This window comes from Scylla paramamosain, chromosome 38 (genome assembly GCF_035594125.1).
Source record: "Scylla paramamosain isolate STU-SP2022 chromosome 38, ASM3559412v1, whole genome shotgun sequence".
Classification (NCBI taxonomy): Eukaryota; Metazoa; Arthropoda; class Malacostraca; order Decapoda; family Portunidae; genus Scylla; species Scylla paramamosain.
In genome coordinates, this window is record NC_087188.1 from 8,613,735 (window position 1) to 8,626,234 (window position 12,500).

The window sequence follows — 12,500 nt, forward strand, 5'->3', positions numbered from 1 at the left end:
CCCAGCGCTGACAAACTATCTTATACTGGCAAGACTTCAGCAAAATTCTTCAGTCTCACCCCTAAAGAGAATGAGAAAGAACGGTACCATTAAGGAGGATTAAGGGAGCAAGGATGCAATTTTGGAGGGTTAGGAAGAGTTAAGTGGATAAAGGGAAGCGCCAATGACAAGAGGGAACTTACTTTTTATACATATATATTTTTTTTCCTTTGATAAAATAAAATAGATGAAAGTGAGTTATCAGTTTTGAAAAGAATATGTAAAACTCTACGGTGAATGTCTACCATATTTAACTATTCATAAAATATAAGTTCCTTTACAATTTCTTCTTGGATCAAATGAAACAGGGAAAAAGATATTTTGTTGGAAACGTAAAAAAAAAAAAAAATCACGCAAAACTCTACGTAAAGTGTTTGTCACATTCCAATACAGGCATAAAGGACGAAAGGTATTTTTATTTATTATTTCTTTGGATTAAAATATGAACGAAGAGGAAAAAAAATATATACTATACAAAATTTACAAATTTACATCAAACTCTACGATTGTTTGTACCACATTTCATTATATTCAGTGCAGTTCTCTCTCTCTCTCTCTCTCTCTCTCTCTCTCTCTCTCTCTCTCTCTCTCTCTCTCTCTCTCTCTCTCTCTCTCTCTCTCTCTCTCTCTCTCTCTCTCTCTCCTTTGTTCCATTCAGTCTTCTTACGATCTTTCCCCATTACGTTAAACCTTTCCTTCTTTCAATGACTCCCTCTAATTAACTAAAAGTCCTCCTCCTCCTCCTTCTTATCCTTCTTTTACTCCTTTTTCTTTCCTTCCTTCCTTCCTTCCCTCCCCTTCACCTTCGTACTCCCCCCACCTCCTCCTCCTCCACCTCCTCATTGTCCTAGTTTTCCACCACTTCCACCATCTCCTCCCCCTCCTCCTTTTTCGTCTTCTTTCTCTTCTTCCTCTGTTACTTATTCCACAATCACTACATCCTCCTCCTCCTCCTCCTCCTCCTCCTCCTCCTCCTCCTCCTCCTCCATGTCCTTTTTATTTTTATTTTCCTCTTCACCTCTCCTCCTCTTCCTCCTCGTCGTCGTCATCCTTTCTCATTCTTTTCTTTCTTTTTTTCTCCTCCTCTACTATTCTTCCTTCTTTGTGTTATCTTTCCCTTTTTCTATTCTTCTATTCCTTTGCATTACTTCCCCTTTCACCACCTCCTCTTTTGCTTCTTATCCTTCCTTCTTTCCTTGTATTTTTCCTTCTCCTTTCCTTTCACTCCACATTATGTTCCTTTCCTCTTTCCTTTTAATTACAGTTTTTTTCCCCTAACTCTTTACAATTTCGATTTTTTTCCCTTTCAAAAAAAAAAAAAATTTTCTCCCCAAAGAGACAGAGGAAAAGTTTTAATGCGAAGGACGGAGGAGTTTGAGAAAAGTAAAATTGGAAAGCTTCTTGTTAAGTTTAAATATATAGAGCCTTCCAGGTCTGAAATATTTACTTAGACGTTTCATTTTATTATCTACATATATTGCTTACACGATATGGATCTAATTTAATTTTGAACGTTCATTGCCTTCAAAATACGTTAATTTCTTCGTTCTGTAGTTCACACCATAAAAAATAATAACAACAGCAGAAATAACGACAACAACAACTATATAAACACCACTACTACTACCACAACCACCAGCAACATAACCACAACCACCAACAACACGAGCTACCTACAAACACACGCCCCTTCATGCCTCAGCCCCACACAGCCCTCAGCAGCCGTCCAGCAGCAGTATTAGCAGAATATTGGGGGCGACACACGTCTGGGAAAATTAGGCTTAGAAGGAAGAAACACGCGTGTGCTCTAAATGTATGCCTCTCTCTCTCTCTCTCTCTCTCTCTCTCTCTCTCTCTCTCTCTCTCTCTCTCTCTCTCTCTCTCTCTCTCTCTCTGCTTAAAGGTAATATTTTCCCTCATTCTCTTCCTCTTTTTCCTTCCTCCTTTCCCTTTCCTTCGTGTCTCCTCTTCCGCCTACACTTTTTCCATCTTATCCTTCTTTCTTTCCTTCTCCACTTCTTCCTTCCCTCCTTCCTTCCCTATCCTTCTTCCTCGCCATCTTTTCCTTCTTTTAGAGGAGGGGAAAACCTGACACTCCATTCTTGCCTTCTTCCTCTTCGCTGACTTTGTATAAAAGAGAGAGAGAGAGAGAGAGAGAGAGAGAGAGAGAGAGAGAGAGAGAGAGAGAGAGAGAGAGAGAGAGAGAGAGAGAGAGACGGATAGACAGACTGACAAGCTTCTGACATGCATTTTTCATTCACGTATCAAGTTATTCTCTCTCTCTCTCTCTCTCTCTCTCTCTCTCTCTCTCTCTCTCTCTCTCTCTCTCTCTCTCTCTCTCTCTCTCTCTCTCTCTCTTCGGTCAATACCTTCATTGATGACCTAACAGGAATTGATTACAAGACAGGTCAGGTTCAATACTTGATCAGGACACATTCTGTGCCGGATCGAGGTCAAAGGAATATACAAGGGAACACAAATGAAAAACAAATAAGAGCACACTTGTTGGCCCTACCGAGAATGTCTGATATGCTATGTTACACAATCTAAATGAGTGTATGAGAGAGAGAGAGAGAGAGAGAGAGAGAGAGAGAGAGAGAGAGAGAGAGAGAGAGAGAGAGAGAGAGAGAGAGAGAGAGAGAGGATTTTTCAATCTTTTCCGGTGGGGTTTCAATAAATCTATAACTCGGGAATATTTACTCTCTCTCTCTCTCTCTCTAAATAAATAAATAGATAAATAAATAAATAACTAAATAAATAAATAAATAGACAAATAATGTAGTTTCAAAGTATTGTTACATATATTACCGTAACCTACTGTAAAATGAATTATGTTAACAAGTAGAAGTAACAATAGTACTCTTAATAGTAAAACAAAATATCATTATTATTATTAGTATTATTATTATTATTAGTAGTAGTAGTAGTAGTAGTAGTAGTAGTAGTAGTAGTAGTAGTAGTATTGGTAGAAGGAGAAGTACATGGTAGTAGTAGTAGTAGTAGTAGTAGTAGTAGTAGTAGTAGTAGTAGTAGTAGTAGTAGTAGTAGTAGTAGCAGTGATAGCAGTAGTAGTAGTCGTAATAGTAGTGATAGCAGTAGTAGTAGTAGTTTGTAGTAGTAGTAGTAATAGTAGTAGTAGTAGTAGTAGTAGTAGTAGTAGTAGTAGTAATATATATTAATAATAAGAATAAAAATTATTATTATTATAATCATTAATATTATTATTATTATTATTATTATTATTATTATTATTATTATTATTATTATTATTATTATCATTATTATTATTATTATTATGAACACCACAATAATCCTCCTCGCCATAGATTACAATTTACATGTAAAACACAAACTTACACTTTAAATTTCTGTAATGTTGATGGCAAACAATTTTTATTTTGATTCATTTAAAGGGAATTCTTGCCCTCTAATTCAACCGGTGTTGCCGACAGCTGTTCATATTTTTTTAGATGAAATATGTATGTTTTGAAAGATCATAGGTTGGTATGAAACTCTCTCTCTCTCTCTCTCTCTCTCTCTCTCTCTCTCTCTCTCTCTCTCTCTCTCTCTCTCTCTCTCTCTCTCTCTCTTGCTTATATATTTTTTTTATTATTTTAGTTTTGCTTTATATTTTTTGTATTATCTTCCTGCTCTTCCTCCCCTTTCTTCTCTTACATTTCCTTTTTTATCGTTCTTTTGTGCCTCGCTCTATTCTTTGTTTTTAAAGTTATCGTCTCTTCATCTGTCTTTCCTCCCATTTCTTTCTTTTCGTATTCTCCTTTCATCCATATCTTACTTCCTCCTCCTCCTCCTCCTCCTCCTTTCATTTCTTTTTCTTTTTTACTTTCTTTCCCTCTCTCATACCTCAGTTCTCCTTTTCCTCCTCCTTCCCTTCCTAAATCTTTATCCTTACCTATCTTCCTCACTTTTCTTTTCAATATTCGTCTTCCTCATTTCCATCATTCTGTTTTGTCTTCTTCCAATTCCTCCTTCTCCTCCTCCTCCTCCTCCTCCTCATCCTCCTCCTCCTCATTCATCATTGCTATTTATCTTCCAGCATTATTTTCCTTCATTTCCTCTTCTCCCTATTCTTTCCTTTCCTCCTCCTTCATAGCATCACGTTATTTTCAAAGCATTTTTTTCCTTCCTTTACTTCCTACGTGTATTCATTTACCCCCATTTACTTTTTCTGACTTTTTTTCTCTCCCTCTCTCTCCCTCTCACTTTCTCTCCCTTTCCCCAGGCCTATAACTCTCCCTGTGACACTATCTCCCACACCAGCCTCCTCTCCCTCCCTCTCCCTTCATCTCTCGCTTTCTCCCTCATTCAAACTGACATGTACTTGACTGACGGAGAGAGAGAGAGAGAGAGAGAGAGAGAGAGAGAGAGAGAGAGAGAGAGAGAGAGAGAGAGAGAGAGAGAGAGAGAGAGAGAGAGAGAGAGAGAGAGAGAGAGTAATTTTTCTCTCTCCACCTCAATCATTCCTCTTTACCCCCCTCTGTTGATATTCTGGCGGGGAGGAGGGGAGGACAGAAGAGGATATGGGGAGGGAAGACGGAAGGAGGGAAGTTACTTGCTAAGAAAACAAACTCCCCACTACCAGACCCATAACACACCTGGTCTAACCTCCCACACCTGCCATAGTTTCCCTTCCCTTTCATTTCTTTCTTTCCCTCTATATTCCTCTTCCTCTTCAAGCTTTCGTTCTTTCCATTATTTCCTTCTCATATACATTTTTTTAGCTTATTTTCCGCTGACATTTTTCCCTCATGTAATTTCCTTCCCTTCTCCGCCCCCCCCCTCTCTCTCTCTCTCTCTCTCTCTCTCTCTCTCTCTCTCTCTCTCTCTCTCTCTCTCTCTCTCTCTCTCTCTCTCTCAGTAATCCGTGCCAAAATCACCTCCGGTTTCTCTCTCACGCTGGAGGAAACATTGCTTCACGCTTGTTTAGTTATCCAGGTAGCGCAGTGTTTGTGCAGGTGAGGGAGGGAGAGAGGGAGGGAGAGAGGGAAGGAGGGAGTCGGTTAGGAGGTAGGAAATGCGGAAAATAGAAAGTGTGTTCTCGTCTCTTTTATCATACTCTCTCTCTCTCTCTCTCTCTCTCTCTCTCTCTCTCTCTCTCTCTCTCTCTCTCTCTCTCTCTCTCTCTCTCTGACATGTTTCTCTCCCTTGTTTCCACCTCGTTGTGTCTGTCATTAGTTTTCCAGAGGTAGTTTCACATGTCAGTTTTCGTTTAGCTTCCGATACGAGCAGATGGTGTGTGTGTGTGTGTGTGTGTGTGTGTGTGTGTGTGTGTGTGTGTGTGTGTGTGTGTGTGTGTGTGTAAGGTACAGTGTGTGGACTCAAATAATTGTTGCCCTGTGACTGAGTGGCCGCGGACCCACGCCTTTCGTTGCACAAGAAGGGCGTCAAGGGGAGCAACAGTGGCCCATAGGAGTGTATCCCCACGTCACGTCGCGCCCCACGCCCCAGCGCAGCCACAAGGCCACGGGGTTCACCTCGGCGAGGATAAAAGCGTAATATTCCGCCTCAATCTCGTTTACATAAGCGCCGTCGTCTTGGTTACCCAGCGTAGTCGCGATGCGACGGTGCTCGGCAGTGTGGTGATAGTAACATATTGGTATGCGCCAGTGTGCCGCTGTGCCGCTGCTCACAATCCCTCCCATCACAGCCTCACAGCAGCATGAGCCCCGCGCCGCGCCCGCCGTCCCGCCGCTGCAGTCTGGCTTGACGGTGGCCTCGGCGGCGCCTCTCCGCGGGCAGGAACACTCCCCTCAGAGGATGTGAACACCGTGCTCCGCCTCGGCTGAGGAAGTGACGACTCTGCGTGGCGGGCGTGTCTGTGTGGTGTGTGTGTATAGACCAGGGGCGTTACGTCGCCATGGGCGGCGGCCTGACGTAGCCCGGCAAAACAGATTCCAGAGGGAGCGCTGCGCCCCGCCGGCATGAGGACTTGAGGACAGGCATGGCGGCGTGACGCAGCGAGTACGCGACGCACAGACAGACGGACGACAGCGGGAGGACGCGGTGGACATGACGTGAAGTGGTGGGCGCGAGGAAACAGCAGCAGCTGACGAGGCCGTGAACGCACCCACGCCTTCCACACACACCCCGCCGCCATGCCTCGCAGCGAGATATTCTTCCCGGCGGACACCGTGAAGGACTACCCGCCGGACTACAGCCTGGACGAGGCGGCTCTGCACCCCCTCGTGCACCGCGTCATGGAGGAGGACGACGAGCTGTCCGGCGACTCCTCCCCAGTCAACTCGCCACGCTTCTCCCGCCGCGGCACCAGGCGGGAACTGAAAAAATTCCGCGAGAGCACCTCACGCAGGAGTGGCTCGCGGGGCTCCGGCTCTCGGGGCTCCAGCTCCAGGGGCCCCGGATCCTGGTCCCCCGACGTGGACGCGCCCAGCCTCCATCAGGTCCACCTGTGAGTCACGCGCACACACACACACACACACACACACACACACACACACACACACACACACACACACAATATCCAAGTCTCACATACTCACTTCAACGCGCACACACATAAAGCACGCATCTGACATACACACACACACACGCACAAACACAACACGTCTGCCATACAAGATGGAACCCAAAAGTGTTCTGGGACGCAATTCACCCACACACACACACACACACACACACACACGCGCCCACCCGCTGACAATACATGCCTACTCCCGCACAACACATGACCACTTCTCCACAACACAAGCCCACCCCCACCCACCTCACCACGACCCCGCGCCACCTCACGGGGCCTGCACGCATGCAACTAACACACATGAAAGTCGGCATAAAGAAACCAAACCTGTGTTTCCTCTGTCTTCATGTTCTCTCCTTTGTACCATTCCTCTCTCCCCTCTCACTGGAACCACAAACTTCTCACCTTTTTCTTCGTAAAACATCCCAACTCCTTTTTTTTTTTCTCCCTTTTTCTTTCTTACCATCTCCTTTCCTCCACAATGCACCCATCCAATCTCCTTTCCTCCTCCCTTTGTGTCTTTTCCTCCGTCGCTTGTACTGCCCACATGGACTCAAGAAGGTCGCAATTTCCTTTACTTTCCTCCTCTATTCCTTCACAATTTCATCCCTTCCACTTTCTTTACCTCCCATACTTTCCTTCAGTTACCTCCATTCCTCCAATTTCCCCCTCTTTCCTTGCACTTCCCACTTTCCTTCACTTTCCTCCACTTTCCTTCACTTTCCTTCACTTTCCTCTACTTCCCTCCACTTTCCTCCACTCACCAGAAGCCACCAGCACCTGCAGCCAACTAGCAACTTGCCACCAACGTTTACACCTAAGTTTTACTCGCTTTTTATGGCGCTGACACAAGTTGGTGGGCGCCTTTTTTCTTTTGGAAGGGGGAGCTCAAGGAGGGAACGGGAGGGTGGGGAGGGAGGACAAGGAAAGCTATAGAAAGGAGGAAGGAACGGAGAGATGAGGGGAGAAGGTGGGGAAAGATAAAGGGTTGTTAATGAGAGATGATGAAGTGGAGGAAAAGTTAATATTATGCAAAAAATGTTTCCCTTAAGATTTAAAATGAATTCTTTTATTACCTCCTCCCAACAGTCTTTCTAGTTCATTATATCACAGAACATTAAAACAGAGTCGCTTCATGGTAAGTAGGAAACAAGCTGCATCATGTATTTCCTCCCTATCAACACTAAACCTTTCAATAAATACATAAATATGGTCACTAATATTCTGTTCTCTGCAGGCCATGATTAGTGACGCGTGTGAGGAGGGGTCGGTGGTCCCCTCCGCCCCCCCGATGGAGCATATGGACCACTTCACGGGCTATGAACAAGTCAGCTTCGAGGCAGGTGAGTACACGAGCCTCCTCTACACTCCCTTTTAAATAAACTTCTCCTTGCAGGGCAGTCTACACCAGTTTCCCCTTTAAAGAAGCCACCGTTTTCTTCAACCGTTCTCTCTTCCTCTGGTTGGCGTAAGAGAAAACAATGAGTCGATGGAGAAGAGGCACACTTCACTATTTTAACACAGTCGTTCTTCTTCTATAGTAATAGTAAGCATCTATAGGAGTATATATATTGGAGGCTTACAGTTCAGGAGTATTTTTAATGTGTATTTCAGATGTATCAATTATGCCTACCTACTTCTTTTACACTCTATGGAAGAAAATATTAAAAATCTACTACTCTTCCTCTCCTCCCCCCCTCCTCCTGCTACTTGTCTCACTACTGGGTATTACTTCTGCGTACTTTTCTCTTCAGTATCACCATCCCAAAATGACAAGCATAATAATAACAATGTAACGCAACACAAAAGCCACTTAGAACAAAGAGGTTCTCTTAACGAGCTAAAAAGACACAGCAAGACCATTATTATTCATTGTTGTGTTTCATAATATTATCTTCGCTATAACTACAACTCTAAACTCTTACACTGACTTCAGGATTAGTATTAAATTAAAGAAAATCTAAATATTCTAGTTTTGGGTGCTTTTATACCCGTTTTCTGTCCTTCATCCTCTTTTACAGAAAACGGAACTAGTTGCAAGGGAAACATTTTTACTTATACCTCATTTACCAGTATTCTTTTCTTTCATTTATTGGAAGTCGCGATTTAAAGCACACAAGTCTAAGAGAGTATGATAATAATAATAATGAATAACTGAACAATGTTGTTGTTTTTTTAGATAATGGTAATAATGATAAAATAAAGAAATAGTTGAAAAAGTCAGTTGAAAGCAAAGAAACGTAATGAAAATTGAGGGGATAAAAGAAAATTGACCAGGATTGACAGAGTAAAAGTCAGTTACGAAAAATAAAAATAAAAATTTAAAAAAATAAAGTAGAAAGTCATTAGGTTAACCTCATTAGCATAGTGAAAAGAAGAATTTAACTGGGAAAAGAAACATTTACTGGCTAAAAATATAACACAAAAATAAGTAATGAAAATCTGTACCTTACCAAGCAACAAATGGATTTTATCACTCACTCACTCACTCACTCAGATAACAACACGATACTCATTCGTTCACTTACTGACCTGCACATTCAGCCTGTCAGTCAATCATTCACTTACTCATCTTCCTCTCACTCATTCATTCACTCACTCAGCTAATCAATCATACCACTAACTCTTACTCAGACAGATGTACTTTATGCGGTTTCTTCTAATATTAGAAGAAACCGCATAAAGTACATCAACAACAACAACAACAACAACAGCAACAACAACAACAACAACAACAACATTACGTCCCATCAGCCCATAACCACAAACACACACACACACAGAGAGAGAGAGAGAGAGAGAGAGAGAGAGAGAGAGAGAGAGAGAGAGAGAGAGAGAGAGAGAGAGAGAGAGAGAGAGAGAGAGAGCGCGTGCTAGGCAAACAAAGAAAACGAGATCAGAGGAAGACAAACTCGCCCAAAAAAACAACAGCAATTTACGACAACACAGACACGGAAGGAAAGAGAGACAGAGACTGGGAAGCGACGCAATAAAAAGCCAGGCAAGAAAGTGGATTTATGGCATACTATCTTAATTTGCTTTAGTGCGCCGTGCATCACCCAAAGAGTGTCGTGAGGGCTCGTCCACATCCATTCAGCCCACCATCTGACCCCCTCGCTATCTCTCTCCTGTTTGTCCATTTTTTTCCGCCCAATAGAGGCAGATTAGGGGAATGAATAGAAGAGAAATTGCGGCTATTTGTGTCTCTGTGCGCGTAGAAAGGGAGCATGTCTTGTATGGAGGAGGAAGATTGATAGGTACATGGTGATGGTGATGGTGATGGTTACACTCATGATGCAACCTATGGCATGGGTTTTTAAGGGTCTTTAAAGGTGTTTTTACGGTTCTAGTGACAAATTAACAAGATTTCTACAATATCAACAGGGGAAACACTCTTGAGAACTCGGCTAATTATCTTCGTGGGCTTGGAAAATAATAGTGTTGAAGTTACACGTTTTTAATTTTTTTTTTTTTTTTTATGGTTCGAGTGACAGATTAATAAGACTTCTACATTATCAACAGGAGAAACACTCTTGAGATTCCGGTTTATCATCTTCGTAGTCTTCGAAAATAATCGTGTTAAAAGATACACAGCTTTTTATTTATTTATTTTTTTTTTTTATGGTTCTAGAGGCAAATTAACAAAGATTTCTACATTACTAACAAGGGAAACAGCTTTGAGAATCCGGTTATTCATTGCTCTGGCCTTAGAAAATAATCGTGGTGAGATAGGTGAGTGTTTCAGATCCCAACGGTTGATAATGATAAGAATGGTGATTTTGATGTTTTTTTTTTTTTTTTTATCAAAGATTTATGGTGATAATGATGAAAATAGTGACACTTCCTTTAACGTTCCTCAAATTCACAATTAGAATAATGATGAAAGTTCTGATGATAATGAAATACTTCACACCCTTTCGGCTGATAATGATGAAAGTTAAAAATTGTGAAGATGGTCATAATAGCGAACTTAAAATTCACACGAGTGTCAATTATAAGAATGACGATAATGACGATGATGACAATGACATTTATCGCAATCTTAGAACTGATAACGATAACAATGAAAATAATGGTAATGACAAATTTAAAACAACTACGATTGATAATAACAATAATGATAACAAACGCAAACGAGATTTTTACTTCTGATGATAAGAATGACAATAATAACGAGAACAATAATACACTGCACAAAATTACGATTCATATTGATGATAATGAATAAGATAATGGTAATAATGACACCCTTCAAATTCCAACGACCTGTAATGAAAAAAAAAAAAAAAGCAAGACCATAGCAATGCTAATGGCAAACTAAAAATCCCTCCACCAAACCTACATAAAAAAAAAAAAACGATAATGACAAAAAAAACAATGACAACAACGATAACAACAACACAACCCAAGTCCCCGCTAACTTATCTATTCACTCTCCATTAAACACACGAGAACAGAAAGCCCATTCAAACCCAATGACGAAGATAACAAAAAATAACAATGATAATGAAAATAACGACCTCACTCTCACACCCTTAGCACTGGTCAATAAAGTAATGGCGTGTTGACCTCGGCCTAAGCTTTTTACGACCTCTTATGACCTGACCTCAACCTTCTTCCTAATTCAGGTGAGGGTCATTAACATAAATTTGGGAGCCTCGTCCAGGTGACCCCCGCTGATGACCCCTGACGGCCCTTAGGGGGGAGCGGGGGGAGAGGGAGGAGGGAAAGGTCGTCAGGAAGAGAGGGAGAGGGAGAAAAATGGTAGGGAAGAGGAGAGAATGGGTACAGGGAGAGAGGAATGTGACGGAATGTGACAGAGGGAAGGGAGAGGAAGGGCGAGAAGGGAGGCAGAGGAAATGTGTGGAAGTGAGGGGGAGGAAAGGGAGAGTAAATGAGGAATAAATGAATTTAGATAACACTCTCCCACTTCCACCACCGAAAAAGAAAATGAGGGGGAGGAAAGGGAGAGTAAATGAGGAATAAATGAATTTAGATAACACTCTCCCACTTCCACCACCGAAAAAAAAAAATGTAAGAGAAATGAAATACGAGGAAAAAAAAAAAACAGTAGCAGAAAGAAATGAAAAGAAAGAGAAAGTGGATTAAAACTGGGAACAGGAAGGGAAAAAAAATGACTAATGATTCAATACAGACCTTTCCCGCACCAAAAACTGGTGAAGCAAGGAAAAAAAAAGAATATAAGACAAATTAATATAAAATTAGATAGAGAAATAGAGAAAAGATGTAAGAATGGAAGACAGGATGAGGAAAGAAGGGGAGGGCAAGTAAAAGAGAAAAAAGAAGAACATATTAATTAACAGAATGAAAAAAATACAAGACAGAAATTAGAATAAAGTCAGAAAGAGAAACGATGTGAGAAAGAAATACAAGAACAAGGCAGGATAAGTGAAGAGATAAACAAAAGAGTAGGGCATAGTGGAAATGAGGCAGAGAAAAGGAAAAAAAAAGGAAACTAGCGGAAAATGAAGAACAGAAGGAGAAAAGGAGAGATTTAAAGTGAAGTGGGTGAGAGAAAATTAAGGAAACTTGCGAAAACTAAGACTTTAAACCCAACAAGAAATCTTTATGATATTTTTCCTTCCATTAACAACTTACTTTGTCCTTGGCGACCTTAAACGACCTTGTTAGCGTTTGTGTGTGTGTGTGTGTGTGTGTGTGTGTGTGTGTGTGTGTGTGTGTGTGTGTGTGTGTGTGTGTGTGTGTGTGTGCGTGTGCGAGGGCGCGGAAAACAAAGCATCGACCACCTAAATAAATCTTAAGACCCATTTATCAAAAACTTTTGTTCCTACCCCAGTTCCCCTTCCCTTCCTCCCATCACCCCCCTACTTCCCCTCTCCTAAAACCCTTCTCCTCCCTTCCCCCTTCCTTCCTCTTCTCATCTCCTTCCCTCAACCTCCGTTCCACCTCTCGACATCCATCCTTCCTCCCTCCTTCCTCC

The 12,500-nt window shown here is 41.8% G+C and overlaps 2 protein-coding genes across 3 annotated transcripts in view; one reads left to right on the plus strand and one right to left on the minus strand.

Moving 5' to 3' along the window:
* LOC135091710 (uncharacterized) overlaps window positions 1-7,078 on the plus strand; it is a 23,183-nt gene extending 16,105 nt beyond the window's left edge. Inside the window, exon 2 of the mRNA XM_063989613.1 lies at window positions 5,708-7,078. Within this exon, the coding sequence (XP_063845683.1) occupies window positions 6,156-6,473 (318 nt within the window). The 5' untranslated portion in view covers window positions 5,708-6,155 and the 3' untranslated portion in view covers window positions 6,474-7,078. The remainder of the gene's footprint in view (window positions 1-5,707) is intronic.
* LOC135091709 (DNA polymerase delta subunit 2-like) overlaps window positions 1-12,500 on the minus strand; it is a 293,047-nt gene that overhangs the window by 106,452 nt on the left and 174,095 nt on the right. The window lies entirely within an intron of this gene.